This window comes from Borostomias antarcticus (genome assembly GCF_949987555.1).
Source record: "Borostomias antarcticus genome assembly, chromosome: 16".
Lineage (NCBI taxonomy): Eukaryota > Metazoa > Chordata > Actinopteri > Stomiiformes > Stomiidae > Borostomias > Borostomias antarcticus.
Window position 1 is genome coordinate 9,217,255 of NC_140249.1, and position 15,368 is coordinate 9,232,622.

The window sequence follows — 15,368 nt, forward strand, 5'->3', positions numbered from 1 at the left end:
GTTCTTCTGTCCATGTGCTCTGTGCCCAGAGCGTTCTCAAGTTCTCTCTACGCACCACGGACAGACTCCGCCCCCAATGTCATCAGCACTTCAACTACTGTTCATTATCATATGTTTATCACCTGTATACAGCAGGCATCAGCCGGTGAACTCCTGACCCCACTGATAACATATACAACTAGAAATGGTACTCGGAGAGCACAGACTTCCAAACATGAATGCATTTTGTGGCTCTGTGCGCACACACATGCATACGAGCAGTATACGTTTGGTATTGCTGCATTTGATAGGTCCAGAGCTTTATGCCAGACCAAACCCTTTGTCTCTGTGACCTTCCCACGTTGAGATATGGCCATTTCAAGACCCCGCCTTTGACAATGAATGGGGCAAATGTTTAGTTCCTGAGCCCAAGTCCAGAAAGTGAATGGAGGTGAATGCATTCTGTGGCGCCCTGCACAATTGAATGGCTTCTAAGCTGGCCCGTGCTACACCCCTCCACCGAGCGTCATGAAAATCGACCTTGTAGTTTTTTTGTGTAATCCTGCTAACAAACCAATAAACCAATAAACACACGCTACTGAAAACATTACCTCTCGCCTGCGTTTTCTCCAGGGCGGAGGTAATTAGACCTTGTGGGATTTCAATAATGAACCAAAATAGACATAAATCCTAGGCTTTCTACTAAACTTCCTGAAACTGCCTGTGGCCCTCCTACCTGTCTAGAGGTGCTCTCATAAAGGGAGAGAGGCTGCTGCACTTAACAGTAAGTCTCAATCCTGCCAAGAGCCAAAAACATCTATTTGCTATTCAGTCATATTTCCTAACCCACTGGTTTTGCCATTTGTCTAATCACACATGACAAAGGTATTCACAGCACTCAGTGATTAATAAACTGCAAGAATTGTTGATTTCTCTGTTGTTGTTTTTTAAGAGATAGTTTTCATTCTGTTTGGCTGAGCTTATCACCGTAAACTGTTCATCCTTAACCCTCACTCCTCTCACTGGCCCCAGAGGTATTCTTTGTGTCACAGTTTTATTCTATCATTACCGATTTTGCATGACTTTGTCATCAATACCTGATGAGTTATATATATCATTCTGTGTAAGTATTACACACCCCAGGGGGGCTAGGGGCACAGGCATCTGTGTGTAATGAGTGGTTTGTTGGTTTCAGAGGCCACGGCATTTTCTATAGATATAAAGAAAAGTGTATTTTCATTTTACACAATATGCAAATGAACCGTACATTTGGTAAAATACAATTTTGTTTTTCTCAGATGACATTAATTACATAACTACTGTGATCATGTTTTGAGAAGAAAAAGTTAAAATGTTGCTATGATGGTTGTTGCTTCCAGTAGTTTGTTATTGGGGTCCCCAGGGACCCCATAGTCGCTGGTAGGGTTAGGGTTCATCACATGTTCAGTTGTGTTTAAGTGTGTTGGTTAGGGTTAGTGTTAGTGTTACACTTTCAGAGTGTGTAATTGCCATCAGCAGTTCTGTACCCTCTCTTTTCACTGGCATTATCCTTTGTTGAGACTTTGTAGCATTCCTGTTGAAACAAAGAGCTGGGCTTTTATTTAGTTAACATGGAATATGGAACAGATTAAGCACATATTATTTTGTGGGTAAAAATGAATTAATAATAATGTGATTCTTTTGTGTCCCCATAATAGGCAATATATATTGTGTCAATATCTCCCCTTTTGCAATGTTTTGCCAAGTATGACTCATAAACTGAGGCCATAAGTGAATCAAGTAAATCTGCAATGCAGTGTTCTGCTACCCTACTAAAGCTATTTTCCCAACGGTGAGATTACATATTCAACTCACATTTCTTTAAGCTGCATCCAGTGTTCAGAATAGGACAGTTATATGTATGGGAAGTGTTTTTTAGGTCAGGACACTGCTAACTTAACTGAGGTGAGTTTTATTGGGGCCCAGGCGAGATTGGCTATGCTCTTTCTTGGAGTGAAACTCTGTTCAGGCACCAACCACCACTGAATCAACATCTTGTTGTTGTTGTTTTTTTTCCAGGGACATTGCTGCTCGAAACTGTCTGTTGACCTGCAAAGGATCAGGGAGAGTGGCTAAGATCGGGGACTTCGGGATGGCCAGAGATATTTACAGGTACAGTCGCAGACCAGATAAGTGTGAGCTGTACAGAGTCATGGTTGTGTGCTGTGTGTGGTTCATTAATGGGACCCATGTTGGCAGCAATAGCCTCAAAACAACAGGTTTCCATTGTGAATGTGCTTGGAAAAAGACACTGGGTGCTGTGCTTTTCTCTAGGCGGCCGCCAACGCTCTCTCCTCATTGGAAACAATATTGAAAAAAAGGCGCAAGCACTCAGAAAAAGGCGCTATGTGGACACGGCCCCTAAGGTGAATTTGCGAGGAAGTATAGGCAATCTATTCTGTAGGCCTATGATCCCCCGATTCCTATAATTCTGAACAGATACTGTATCTGTCATTCAGCTTTCTCGTAATCCGCAGTGTGACTGTTAATTCCTTGTGTCAATTATGTGTTTTTTTTAATCACCAGTCAATCAAAGGTTATTATTGAACACGACTACAACAGCACACATTACAGAGACACATTAGACAGCCAGATAATTATGGGAGGTAGAGGTGGCTAAATAAATATATTGATTAGTTAAAAAAAATATATTGATTGTTAAACAGGATCCATTCATTTTTCCTTTGTGGCTGTGTCATACCAGAATGTGTCCGCTTGCCAAATATCTCAGTATTCGTAATAGGTCCCAGAAATAGTACCACAAGACAACTGTTTGGAAAATAATGCATTTACATTACATTTAATGACATTGAACAAAACACAAAAATGGAAAATTGCAAGTTCTTTGAGGTAGCCTTGGACTATAACCTCATATCGGAGACTTTCTCCAAACCAACTGAGCTATTGAACAGTGTGTTACCCAGTGTTGAATTGGTAGATACGTTCGGCATAATTACATTACATCCAGAAGGAGAACAAAGATGTGATGTGAGAAGAAGATACTCATCTAATATCATGCTGGCTTCATAGAATGTGTGAAATGTAATGATCCAATGATCAGACTTGTCTTCATTTGTAGTTTATAGGAGAAATACACTGTGAGCCAAGCCTGCTAAATCTGCTTAAAGACGCCACCTGGTGGTGGTGCATCACTGAAATGAAATAACGCCGGGCTGAAATCTCGCGGGATTTCCCCCGTGAAATACCATGATGGTGGAATGCTGTGGCAGGGATAAGTGCTAGAAACTCCCTAACCAACAGGCCCAAGTCCACAAGCACAAAGCCCAATAAGGAAACTTCTCATGATTTACTGTAGGAATTAGAGTGCTGGAAATAAGTCACACAACTTCCGACTGAGTCATCTATGAGTCATTCAGCGTAAGGCTAAACGAAGTGGGTAAGCAAGTCCTCTGGGAGGCACATTGGGAAAGTTGACTTTATTGCTGACGTGGATTTCTGGGGTAAATCGAGGACAAAGGCTAATACAAGAGTGTGTACTGTGGGCTAGGCCATACACAAACACACACACACACACGCTGGCGCATGCACCAGACACAACAGACATGCTGGAAAGCAAGCAGGCATACATACACACACTCACACTCATTGACATGCACACTAGCACACAAATAATCCTCTGTTCATGTACCCTGGGCGGAAACGGTCTGTATCCGGGAATATCCAAATCGGATATTAGTCATATCTGAAGCATATCAGAACTCAGGAATGGGAACATATCGGTAAGCAGTGTGTTAGGACTCCTACGTATATTTGGATATTCCTACTCCTACATTGTGTTAGGACTCCTACTTATATTTGGATATTCCTACTCCTACTCCTACAGTGTGTTAGGACTCCTAGGTATATTAGCATGTTGTGAATATCATGGCTGTACGGTGTCCTGACGAGCTGCATTCGAGGCTGTGCTGAATCAAGCCGCAGCGAGCCCAGAGTTTAGCTGTTTCCATGGCAATGCTGCTGTGAACCTTCGCCTGCGATTGTTCTGTTTCTTGCACCGTGCTTCATCACCAAGTCTCCTCTGGCTCCGCTACCTGATCCTCCCATCTTATTCTCTTTGCCCTTTATTGACCCTCCTCTAATTTCCATCCATCTCTCCCTCCACCTCGTTGACATGCTTTCAGCGAAGCTTCAACCTGCACCAGTGTTGAGTGTGGCACATGTATAATGCAATGTGGGTGGAGCAATCAAGGCCGTATTTACCCACAAGACTGAGGGCAAGTATGAGAGAAGATTGTGAACAAATGAATGAAAAAACCATGAACCACTGAAGCAAGGAAAGGCTGTAAGAATTGACCTCCAAAAGAGGCAGGTGTTTATGGACCGGCATAACAGATTCATAACGGTGTGTGTGTGTGTGTGTGTGTGTGTGTGTGTGTGTGTGTGTGTGTGTGTGTGTGTGTGTGTGTGTGCGCTTGTAGAGCCAGCTACTACAGAAAGGGTGGGCGTGCCATGCTGCCGGTGAAGTGGATGCCACCCGAAGCTTTTATGGAGGGCATCTTCACATCTAAAACAGACACGTGGTGAGTGCCCCACAGCGCAGCCTACTCTGTTCTCTCTCTCTCTCTCTCCTCTACCCCTGCCCCCATCCTGTCCTTCCTATATTACCTTATTCTTCTCACCTTCGTAAAACCTCCTCCTCTCCCCCTCTGCCTGCTCCTCTATTTCTCTCTCCCTCACTCCCTGCTTCTTCTACTGTTCCTTTATCGGTCTGATGATTTATGATCTCTCTCCTCCTCCCCTTATCTTCTTAAATCCTTAAATCCACCCCTTCTTCCACTTTCCTCCACCTCTATCTCTCTCTCCCCCTTTCTCTCTCTATCCCTCTCTCTCTCCCCTCTCTCTCTCCCCATCTCTATCCCTCTCTCTCTCTCTCTCTCTCTCCCCCTCTCTCTCTCCCTCTCTCTCTCCCCCTCTCTCTCTCCCTCCCTCTCTCCCCTCTCTCTATCCCTCTCTCTCTCTCCCTCTCTCTCTCCCCCTCTCTCACTCCCTCTCTCTCTCTCACTCCCCCTCTCTCTCTCCCTCTCTCTATCTCTTTCCCTCTCTCTCTCTCTCCCCCCCCTCTCTCTCTCTCCCTCTCTCCCCCCCCCCTCCCTCCCTCTCTCTCTCTCTCTCTCTCTCTCTCTCTCTCTCTCTCTCTCTCTCTCTGTCAGGTCATTTGGGGTACTGCTGTGGGAGATCTTCTCTCTTGGCTATATGCCGTACCCGAGCCGCAGCAACCAGGAAGTGTTAGAGTTTGTCACCAACGGGGGTAGGATGGACCCTCCGAAAAACTGCCCAGGGCCTGTGTGAGTAAACCATGCAGTGCATTTTCCAGCCTAGTGTGCAGATTTTGTTACCGTCTCTTTAAAAAAAAAATCTATGTTAAGCATTTTATATATAATGTCTTCTCCCCTAGCAGGAGTGTCTATGCTATGTGACAGATTGCTCATTTGTAAGCTAACATCAGTATAGTCACATGTGGTGCTACTATCAATCCTCTCAAACATGAAAACACACCCTTAAGCACCAAGTACATGGAAACATCGTACACCTAAATGTTCTGCAGTTACACAGAGCACATAGCTGGTGACAAAGAGCAATTTGCGTGGCTGCAAACATGCATAATGTACAAACAGATGTGCAGACACACAAACAGTAGCCTGAACAGACACACACACACCCTCTCTAAATTCGACCCACTTTCTTGCCCCTCTGATATTTCATGCTCTTTTCTTTCATGAGAGAAAAACAAACTTTTGTCCTCCCATTTATTTAGTTGAATCCCCCACACACCAGACTGCTCCTCAGTCGCTTCCCCAAACCTCACTCCTGCTTTTCTTTAGTGAATCACTTTTTGTCAAACAAATACAGCCCCGTGTGGCCATAGCTTCATGACATGGTTGTGGTATTATTAACATTTAAATAGTGGAGGAACCAACCCTCAAAAAGAGCCTTAGTTTTTGAGATACCCCTCCCCGGGGTAGAACAAAACGCCACATTGTTTTTTCATATCTTTAATATGATTGGAGACTTCGCTGCCAAGCTCGTCTGAGGACGACCTAATGAATTACACCAGAGAAGGAACTCAGAAAAAAAAAACTTTGAGGTATCTGTCTGTAACAGGGCCTAGTGGTCTATAAAAGCCTGCTGATTCCCAATACTATAATATTGTGACACTTTGGTTGGTTTGGGGTGTTAGGGTTCTACCTGTAGACAATCTGTGGAAATATCAAGTAAATCCAACCAGTAGATGGGAAATGATGCAGGATTACCTTGGAACTCCTTTTTCAGGGCAGGCCTGGAGTATTTGGCTCTTTTTTGCAAATGTGGCGAATCACTTTATTGAAGAATTTCATGGCTTTTTCAAAACAAGTAAAAAGTCTGATCATTCATTTTATGAAGGGGATAAGTCAAAGTTATGAAAAAATAAAGTCAGGTTTTGTTCTATCCCTGATAGAAGAGTAGAACCAGCATTAAAGCAATACATAGCATTTTCTCGGAACTGCGCCCCCACAGGTTCTGCGAGTCGTACTGTCGTAACGTTATCAGATTGTCTTTTTCTTTTTCTGGCTTCCTCCGTGAGGTTTCGCTTCGGTTTTCTCACCTCCGCCATGATATCATTGAGCTAAAAAACGCATGATATTCATAGACGCTGGAATAGTTAGCTACTACTGTGTTGTTTAAGAACAACGTTGCGCATGCGCACTTCGACTGAATGCTGCGTCCGGGGGTGCGAGTTTTAAAAGGTAATAAATGTCAATGTATTATCTTTCTGAGTAGACTGTTTGGACGATTCAGCTTACTTTTAGTAAATGTAATTGAAGAATTAGCCCCAGACATGTTTGTAAAGGTCCAAATATTGCGATGTATTGCTTTAAAAGTAATAAGTAAAAGTAAAAATATTCCTCATACAAAATAACTTTTTGCTCTTTCCGCCTATAATAAGGCCTTATATAGAAGGCTGCTGATTCAAAATAGAACCAAATATTGGCATCCTGGTTGCTTTTGGATGTAGGGACACTACCTGTAGACCATCTCTGCAAGTATGATGTAAAAACAACCATCTGGTAGAAAATGACAAAGGATTATCTTGGAATTCCCTCTTTCAGGTTAGCCGTTTTTTGCACTTTTTTGGCCTATGGGGTAAGTCACTTCATGGATGAATTTCATGACTTTTGCAGTAAAAGTAAAACTTGGGACAATCCATTTCATAAAGGGGACATATTAAAGATAGGAAATAAGATATGAAAAAACAATGTCCCGTTTTGTTCTACCCGGGGGAGGGGTATCTCTAAATTTTGAGGGTTTGGTTCCTCCACTAAAAGCAACAACCACACAACTGAAATGTGCCAGCCTATTAAGAAAAGCTTGATTTGATACAGTAATATCTCAGTGACTCATCTCTGGGGTATTCTTCACCCTGGCTTGCTCACCAGGGCAATTATTCAAATTGGCGTGTCTTGTTGCATTTAAATCAGACTGACTTGTATAAATCTAACATTAAAAGAACTAGACCATGTTTTGATTAAGTGTATGAGAGTTTAGAGTGGATTAAGTGTGTGAGAGTACGTTTGTGTGTGCATGCGTGTGTTTACATGTTAGAGTTAGAGTTTAATCATTCTGACTTGCAAAACAATGACTGAATTATGCAGAATATATACTTTGGAATAAAATACAACAAATTTGCATAGGCTATTATTATCTATACCTGATTGTGCATGATTAAAACCTAATCCTGTCATCAATACAGTATAAATTCTCAAAATGACAGATGATTAAGGGGGAGTTTCTCAGTCTTTTGTTCTTGTTTTGAACAGTGAACTGAATGTTTTTGAAGAAGCCGGACAGTCCCTTCTCCCTCACTGTGAGGGAGGATGTGGTGGAGTGATGGTCAGACTGGTCACTGGGGCAGGTCTGGGAGGGAGGATGTTGTGGAGTGATGGTCACTGGGGCAGGTCTTGGAGGGAGGATGTGGTGGAGTGATGGTCAGACTGGTCACTGGGGCAGGTCTGGGAGCAGGTCTGGGAGGGAGGATGTGGTGGAGTGATGGTCAGGCTGGTCACTGGGGCAGGTCTGGGAGCAGGTCTGGGAGGGAGGATGTGGTGGAGTGATGGTCAGACTGGTCACTGGGGCAGGTCTGGGAGGGAGGATGTGGTGGAGTGATGGTCAGGCTGGTCACTGGGGCAGGTCTGGGAGCAGGTCTTGGAGGGAGGATGTGGTGGAGTGATGGTCAGGCTGGTCACTGGGGCAGGTCTGGGAGCAGGTCTGGGAGGGAGGATGTGGTGGAGTGATGGTCAGGCTGGTCACTGGGGCAGGTCTGGGAGCAGGTCTGGGAGGGAGGATGTGGTGGAGTGATGGTCAGACTGGTCACTGGGGCAGGTCTGGGAGCAGGTCTGGGAGGGAGGATGTTGTGGAGTGATGGTCAGGCTGGTCACTGGGGCAGGTCTGGGAGGGAGGATGTTGTGGAGTGATGGTCAGGCTGGTCACTGGGGCAGGTCTGGGAGGGAGGATGTGGTGGAGTGATGGTCAGACTGGTCACTGGGGCAGGTCTGGGATCAGCCTCACATTCCTGACCTCTGTGTGTCTGCAGATGAGGATGAGAGAACCTGAACCTTACTGTATCATTCTGGTCATTATTTTAACAGCCCTTTCCTGATGCCTGTCAATGGTGTCTCTCTGTTTCTCTATGCAGCTGTGCACTCCCGTATTCTAGACATGGTCTCATCACTGTGTTATTCGGGTCAAAGACGAGACGTATCAATTTGGTGTCAAATAAGTCTCATTTCAGTTTTCTATAAAATCATTCATGTCATTGATGTCAAAAGCGTGGTGCGTGAACAGACAGGCGCTGCGACAGGCCTGCATTCACCACGGCACTTGTTTGTTTTAGAAAGAAGATGCACTTGTGAGTTCTGGCAAGTAGTAGTACATTGGCTCTTCCTACGTTAAATGCAATTATTGTTAGTTGCTTTGGATAAAAGCGTCTGCTAAATGACTGTAATGTAATGTAATGTAATGTAAAGGCACGATTTTGACAGAGAACCGTGTGTGTGTGGTTGTGTGTGTGTGGTTGTGTGTGTGTTTGGTTGTGTGTGTGCGGTTGTGTGTGTGTGGTTGTGTGTGTGGCTGTGTGTGTGTGTGTGTGTGTGTGTGTGGTTGTGTGTGTGTCTGTGGTTGTGTGTGTGTGTAATTGTGTGTGTGTGTGTGTGTGTGTGTGTGTGTGTGTGTGTGTATTCCAGGTATCGGATAATGACCCAGAGTTGGCAGCATCAACCAGAAGACAGGCCCAACTTCTCCACCATCTTGGAGAGGATTGACTACTGCTTACAGGTAAGACCTGCATACTGTACCACTCTGTAGAACTGACCACAAAACTGACTGCATAACTGACCACAGAACTGACCACAGAACTGACCGTAGAACTAACCACAGAACTGACGACAGAACTGACTGCATAACTGACCACAGAACTGACCACAGAACTGACCGTAGAACTGACCACAGAACTGACTGCATAACTGACCACAGAACTGACCACAGAACTGAACACAGAACTGACCGTAGAACTGACCACAGAACTGACCGTAGAACTGGCCACAGAACTGAACACAGAACTGACCACAGAACTGAGCGTAGAACTGGCCACAGAACTGACCACAGAACTGACCGTAGAACTGACCACAGAACTGGCCATAGAACTGACCACAGAACTGACCATAGAAATGGTCATAGAACTGACCACATAACTGACCACAGAACTGACCACATAACTGAGCGTAGAACTGGCCACAGAATTGAACACAGAACTGACCGTAGAACTGACCACATAACTGACCGTAGAACTGACCACATAACTGACCGTAGAACTGGCCACAAAACTGGCCATAGAACTGACCACAGAACTGACCGTAGAACTGGTCAAAGAACTGACCACATAACTGACCACAGAACTGACCACATAACTGAGCGTAGAACTGACAACACAACTGACCATAGAACTGACCACATAACTGATCACAGAACTGACCGGCTTGAAATAAAAAAATGAATAATTTTTTCTGCATCTGTTTGATTTATAAATGGCTGTACTTTAGCTATGTTTCTAAGGTGAAAAAAATGAGGTTTTGGTCACCTTGTTAATATGGGACTTGAAACTTAGATCTGAATCTAGGATAACACTAAGACTTGTAACCTCAGGTTTAATCCAGGATGTCAGTTTACACAGATTTTTAAACAGCATTTCTCTTTTTGTTTTAGGGCCGATCAGTAGGATTTCAGTTTTGCCCTCATTTAGCTTTAAGAAGTTATTGCTCATCTATTTATGTATTGCTAGAAGACAGGTAATAATGGAGTTCATAGCTGCTATGGAAACATGCATTGTGCTCTCTAATGATATCCTCTAGTGGCAGCATGTATAGTGAGAATAGTAATGGACCAAGGCAGATCCCTTGTGAAACCCCAAAGCAGGTGTCATGTCTCTCAGACACATGATCTCCAAGCCTGACGTAGAACTTTCTCACTTTGATGTATATTCCGAACCAGTTTAACACAGTCAAAGAGACCAAAGATAGTTCAAAGTGTAGCGTGCCTGAATGCACAGTAAGAGACATACGTACTGTATTAACAATAAAATAACAAACTATAAATGGTGCTCAGAGAGCACAGACCTCCGCCCATGAATGCATTTGGTGGGTCTGTGTGCGTGCCAGTCGTGTTTGGGCAGCTCGTGGACCTGCACCGTGATGCGGATCCAATCCAATAATTTCATGGGTTGTAAATTGGCCCATACTACACCCCTCCACCGAGTGTCATAAAAATTGGTTTGGTAGTTTTTGTATAATCCTGCTAACAAACAAACCAAGAAAGAGCTTGTGGACCCGCTTTGAGATTTGGATGGGCTCCAAAATTTAGCAGGCTCTAAGTTGGCCCATTGTACGCCCCTGCACTGAGTTTCATGAAAATCGGTCTGGTAGATTTTGCATAATCCTGCATAATCCTGGTCCAAAAAATGAATGGCGGTGAATGGAATGGCTGGCCGTGTTTGGGCAGCTAGTGGACCCACCTCGCGATTCGGATTTGCTCCAAAATTGAATGGGTTCTAAGTTGTTTTTGCGTAATCCTGTTAATAGAAAAACAAACAAACAAACGCCACCAAAAACATTACCTGTCGCCCTTCGCTGTCACTGGGTGGAGGTAATTAGTTGATAATGACTGATATTGTTTTTGCAGCATATTTATACTGCATATTCATAACATTTTGGCACAGTAGGTGCCAACTGGGGCAGAAATGGGTATTGAGTGGAGGGGGAGGGCTGCATTGGCAACAACCACAAACCCTGAAGTTCAGATCTGTGGCTGAATATTGACTGGAATACATTTTGAAATGTTGATTAATAAGTACACTTTCTTCTCTTTCCCCACCATCCTCAGGACCCCGATGTGGTGACCGTCCCGCTGCCTGTCGAGTACGGCCCTGTCCCCGAGGAAGAGGACCGCGTGCCCATGCGTCCCGAGGACCCCACCGCCCCCTCCCTGCTGGTGTCCGCCCAGATGCCCGACAAGGAGGGACCTCCGCCACCCCCCTCCTACCCCACTGAGGACACCCGGAGACCCAGGGAACCGCTCCTTCAGCCTGGCCAGTCTCCAGAACCCCAGCCCCTGGCCATTGCCCAACCCAAGTCCTACCCTCACCCCCACCCCCAAACATCCACCACCACTACCACCATCACAGTCACCTCAGCCTCCACGGCCACCTCTGTGGCCCCCATCACTAGCCCTAGCCCGGAGGGGGGCCACGTCAACCTGGCCTTCACCCCCCAAGGCCACCCGGCAGACAAGGAGGGACACAACGGGAAACCCACCAACCTATGGAATCCCACCTACGGCTCCTGGTTCCTCCAGCAACAGCAGCGTAAGCAGCAGCAGAGGCAGGGCGGGGTGGGGAGTGGAGGAGTCCCAGGGGGGGCCGGTGGGGCGAGGGTTCCCGGGGAGGGGCAGGAGCACGTGGGGAGGACGGTGGCGGAGGCAGCCGGGGCACTGGGGCTCCAGCACCAGCACAAACAGCTCCAGCATCAGTTCCAGCAGCAGCAGCAGCAGCTTCAGCAGCAGCTGCTCCACCAGCAGCAGCAGCACCAGCAGGGGCTCTGCAGACCCCTCCTACCCCCACCCCCGCCCCCGTTGGCCGCCTCCAGCAACGCCCCCTCCCCGCTGCTCCTGGATTCGGCCGCCCTCCCGCCGGTCCCCCTCTTCAGACTCCGCCGGTTCCCATGCGGGAACATCGGCTACGGTTACCAGGAGCAAGGGCTGCCTCTGGAGCCCTCCCATGGCAGCCCCACCCCACCTCCGCCGGCCGCCACCCCCAACCCCTCCTTAGGGCCCGCCCAGAGGGGAGTGCTGCCCAGCTCTGTCTCGTCAGGTCGGTCTGGAGCGTCCGAGGACAGCCGTCCACTGTTGGTTACCAAGGGAACCGTGCAGGACCCCAGGCTTCCAAGGATGGAGGGACATAACGCAACCGTGCTTTAACCACGCCGCCCCCCCGTCCCCCCCCCGCAAGACTGTGTGGAAAAGCACAGTAGAAAAACGCATAAAACACTGTGTCAGACGGAACTCTGCTCTAAACCCCACCACAATCTCAACTGCACAGTTTCATCCATCTGTTTGGAAGTGAACCATTTGTCAGGCCAAGTGGATGGAATTCAAATCTGTAAAACCTGCACAGAAATAACAGTGGAAGTTCCAATGGATGCTAGGGCACAGCCCATTGAAGAGCAGCAAAGACTGCTGGGAAGAGAAGTTAAATGGCCCATAGGCGGTTAGGACAGATGTATTTTTTCTACACTGGATGATAAATGTAGAGTAGCAGAGAGCCTGAAAGAATGAGAGACATGAGTGAGGGAGTTGGCTGAAATAGTCCATTGCAGTACGACTGTGAACATTCTGGTAGCAGAACTTGAAAGAGTGCATTTATTTGCAGTGTGTTCGTTGGATCTATTGCTTCGCTGTAGATGTCAGTCTTTCATCTGGAGTTTCAGAAGAAATGTCGATAACCAGATTACAGTTTTGCATAACACATTGTCAGTTTTCAGACAATTCACACACTTTAGCCAGCCTTGGCTAATGTCTTTCTGACTGTCAGTTATCCCTGTTGATCTATTTTTCTTCACAAAATGCTTATGTTCTTATTCCATTTCCTTTGGGATTCGTGGCTTGGTGAAAGACTCACTATCAGAAACTATTTTTCAAGAAAAATCTAAGAATCAGACATTGGATTCGGGAAAAAAAAATCTAAAGAAGGAAGAGGAAAAAAAGTGATTGATGTTTGCTTGCCTGCTTGTTTATTTATTCATTTGTTTATTTATCATTTGGAAGAGGCTATGTAAATTATTAACGGATGTGCTTCTAAAACCAACCCACAATTCAGTTTGCATAAATTTGTTTGTGCTTTTGACTTTTAAACTGCAGGATTTTGACATAATCGTAAGGATACTCTCTCTGTAACCAATGAACTGCAACATCACACTGGCTGATATTCAGGATTGTTGAAAACTATGGCTTGGTTTACACTTGAGTTAACAAAGTATTTGTCACAACATACTGTTGCACACTCTTCCCCGTGGTTGTCACATGCATTCAGGACAAGACACAATACAACCAGTGGACATTACTTCTGAGATGTGTACTGACAGGTACATACATTAACATCCATTGTCAACCGTTGTGAAAATGCATTGTACAAAGCACGTTTGAACTAAACCCCCTTGAGTTCAACATGGTGTACAGTTTGAGAGATGTGTCAGTGAGAGGATGGCGGAAGCATGCGGGTTGTTTCTTTGCATTTTAAACTGGGCAGTTTTAGGTGGTAACGTTATACACGTGTTTGAGGGAAGTAAGAAACAGGAAGAGTGATTGTTCTTTGAGGCACAATAGAGATTACTGCAAACCTCTCTGCCATATATTCAAGTTCACCTCCTGTTCTTGTGGAAAATGTGTAATACAGCATAATACTGTGATTCACTGCCTGCCTGAAATGACCACAGTTGAAGATTCAGTTGAATTACCGTTTGCATTTCTGCCGGGGGCCTCTTTTGGAATACCTGTTTTAATTCATTACTTGTAAAAAAAGAAAAAAAAACTAAAGAAAAAAGCTAAACAACCTTTCATAACCCCCCATGGTCCAGTAACAATAGTGCACTTTGCTGGATAGGTCTTCACCCCCAAACTGCAATTTTAAATGTTCATAAATTTGCATATTTTATCTTTTCTATTTGAGACTGTTAAATATAGTGTTCTTGAGTGAAAAGTCTGAATACAAATTGCTTGTGGGATTGAAAGCCATGACTATTTTCAGATGCTTTTAATCTAGCACCGTAACCATGGCCACACTTGTGCTTGGCATCAACATGGTTTTGAGATTTTTTGGGGAAAGTTGACGATGCACGATGGAAAAAGGTAGAAAAACACTAACGTCAGTAACACCTAGGCTACACTTTATTTAGTTCACTCCAATCCTCTAACATGAAGCAGTAATGCACCATCATAGGCAGTTCATAGCAGGTTATGAAGATTTGACATGTCAGATAGCTGTAAGCAGGCTTTAACGGTGGGGTCAGGAGTGACATCGCCTGCGTCTGTGTGCTTGCATTATTCTGTGTTTTATTTGCTGCACATTGTCATTGCTCCTTGTAAAAAAAAAAAGGAATTGAACTGCGCCTGTAAAATGTTGTAATTATAATGTATTGTACTATGACTCTGGTAAAAGCTGTAATTTGCCCTTCAAATGACATTCGCCAAAATAAATAAATTACTATATAATGACTACTGTATCATGTCATTGGACTGCTCTTGGCGTGACATGACTTCTTTGTCAGGAATGTGCATTGTAGTGTGCTGTAGGCTAGGCTACCAATGCGCCGAAAGAAAACTTGAGAAGAAAGTACAGTACAGAACACATTTTGAGACTCAGTTGTGTGTGTGTGTGTGTGTGTGTAGTTATAAAAACAAAGCTTTTTTCAGCATTGCTACGTTCATTGGCAAACAGTTTCAAAGAGCTGTCTTTTTTTGTCCCCTAAGGGCCCATTCATATTGTACGCAAGCTACGCTAGTGCAAGCTACACAAGGAAAGGTGACGTTGACGCGTCCTTGTGTAGAAACGTGTTATACCACAAAATTGTAACTTTACGCGAGCGCAAGTGCTACTTCAAACAAACCGATAGGGGCGCTGACGCAAGGCAGAGACCAATGCGCGCTCAGAGTGAATTGTCATAGAAATGGTTATCCTTAGCCTTGTCCTTTGTTTTACAGTTTCACTCTACCTCCCTCAACCTTTCACATGCAAAACCCCTGGCTGTGCT

At 45.1% G+C, this 15,368-nt stretch overlaps 1 protein-coding gene across 1 annotated transcript in view; it reads left to right on the forward strand.

The window, feature by feature from the left end:
* The window catches only part of alk (ALK receptor tyrosine kinase), a gene marked incomplete at both ends in the record, with an annotated part of 479,282 nt that extends 466,742 nt beyond the window's left edge, over window positions 1-12,540 (forward strand). The window contains 5 exons of the mRNA XM_084451093.1: window positions 2,038-2,130; window positions 4,458-4,559; window positions 5,190-5,324; window positions 9,258-9,348; window positions 11,449-12,540. Coding sequence (XP_084307219.1) covers window positions 2,038-2,130; window positions 4,458-4,559; window positions 5,190-5,324; window positions 9,258-9,348; window positions 11,449-12,540 — 1,513 coding nt within the window. The remainder of the gene's footprint in view (window positions 1-2,037; window positions 2,131-4,457; window positions 4,560-5,189; window positions 5,325-9,257; window positions 9,349-11,448) is intronic.
* Between the last annotated feature and the right edge of the window lie 2,828 nt (window positions 12,541-15,368).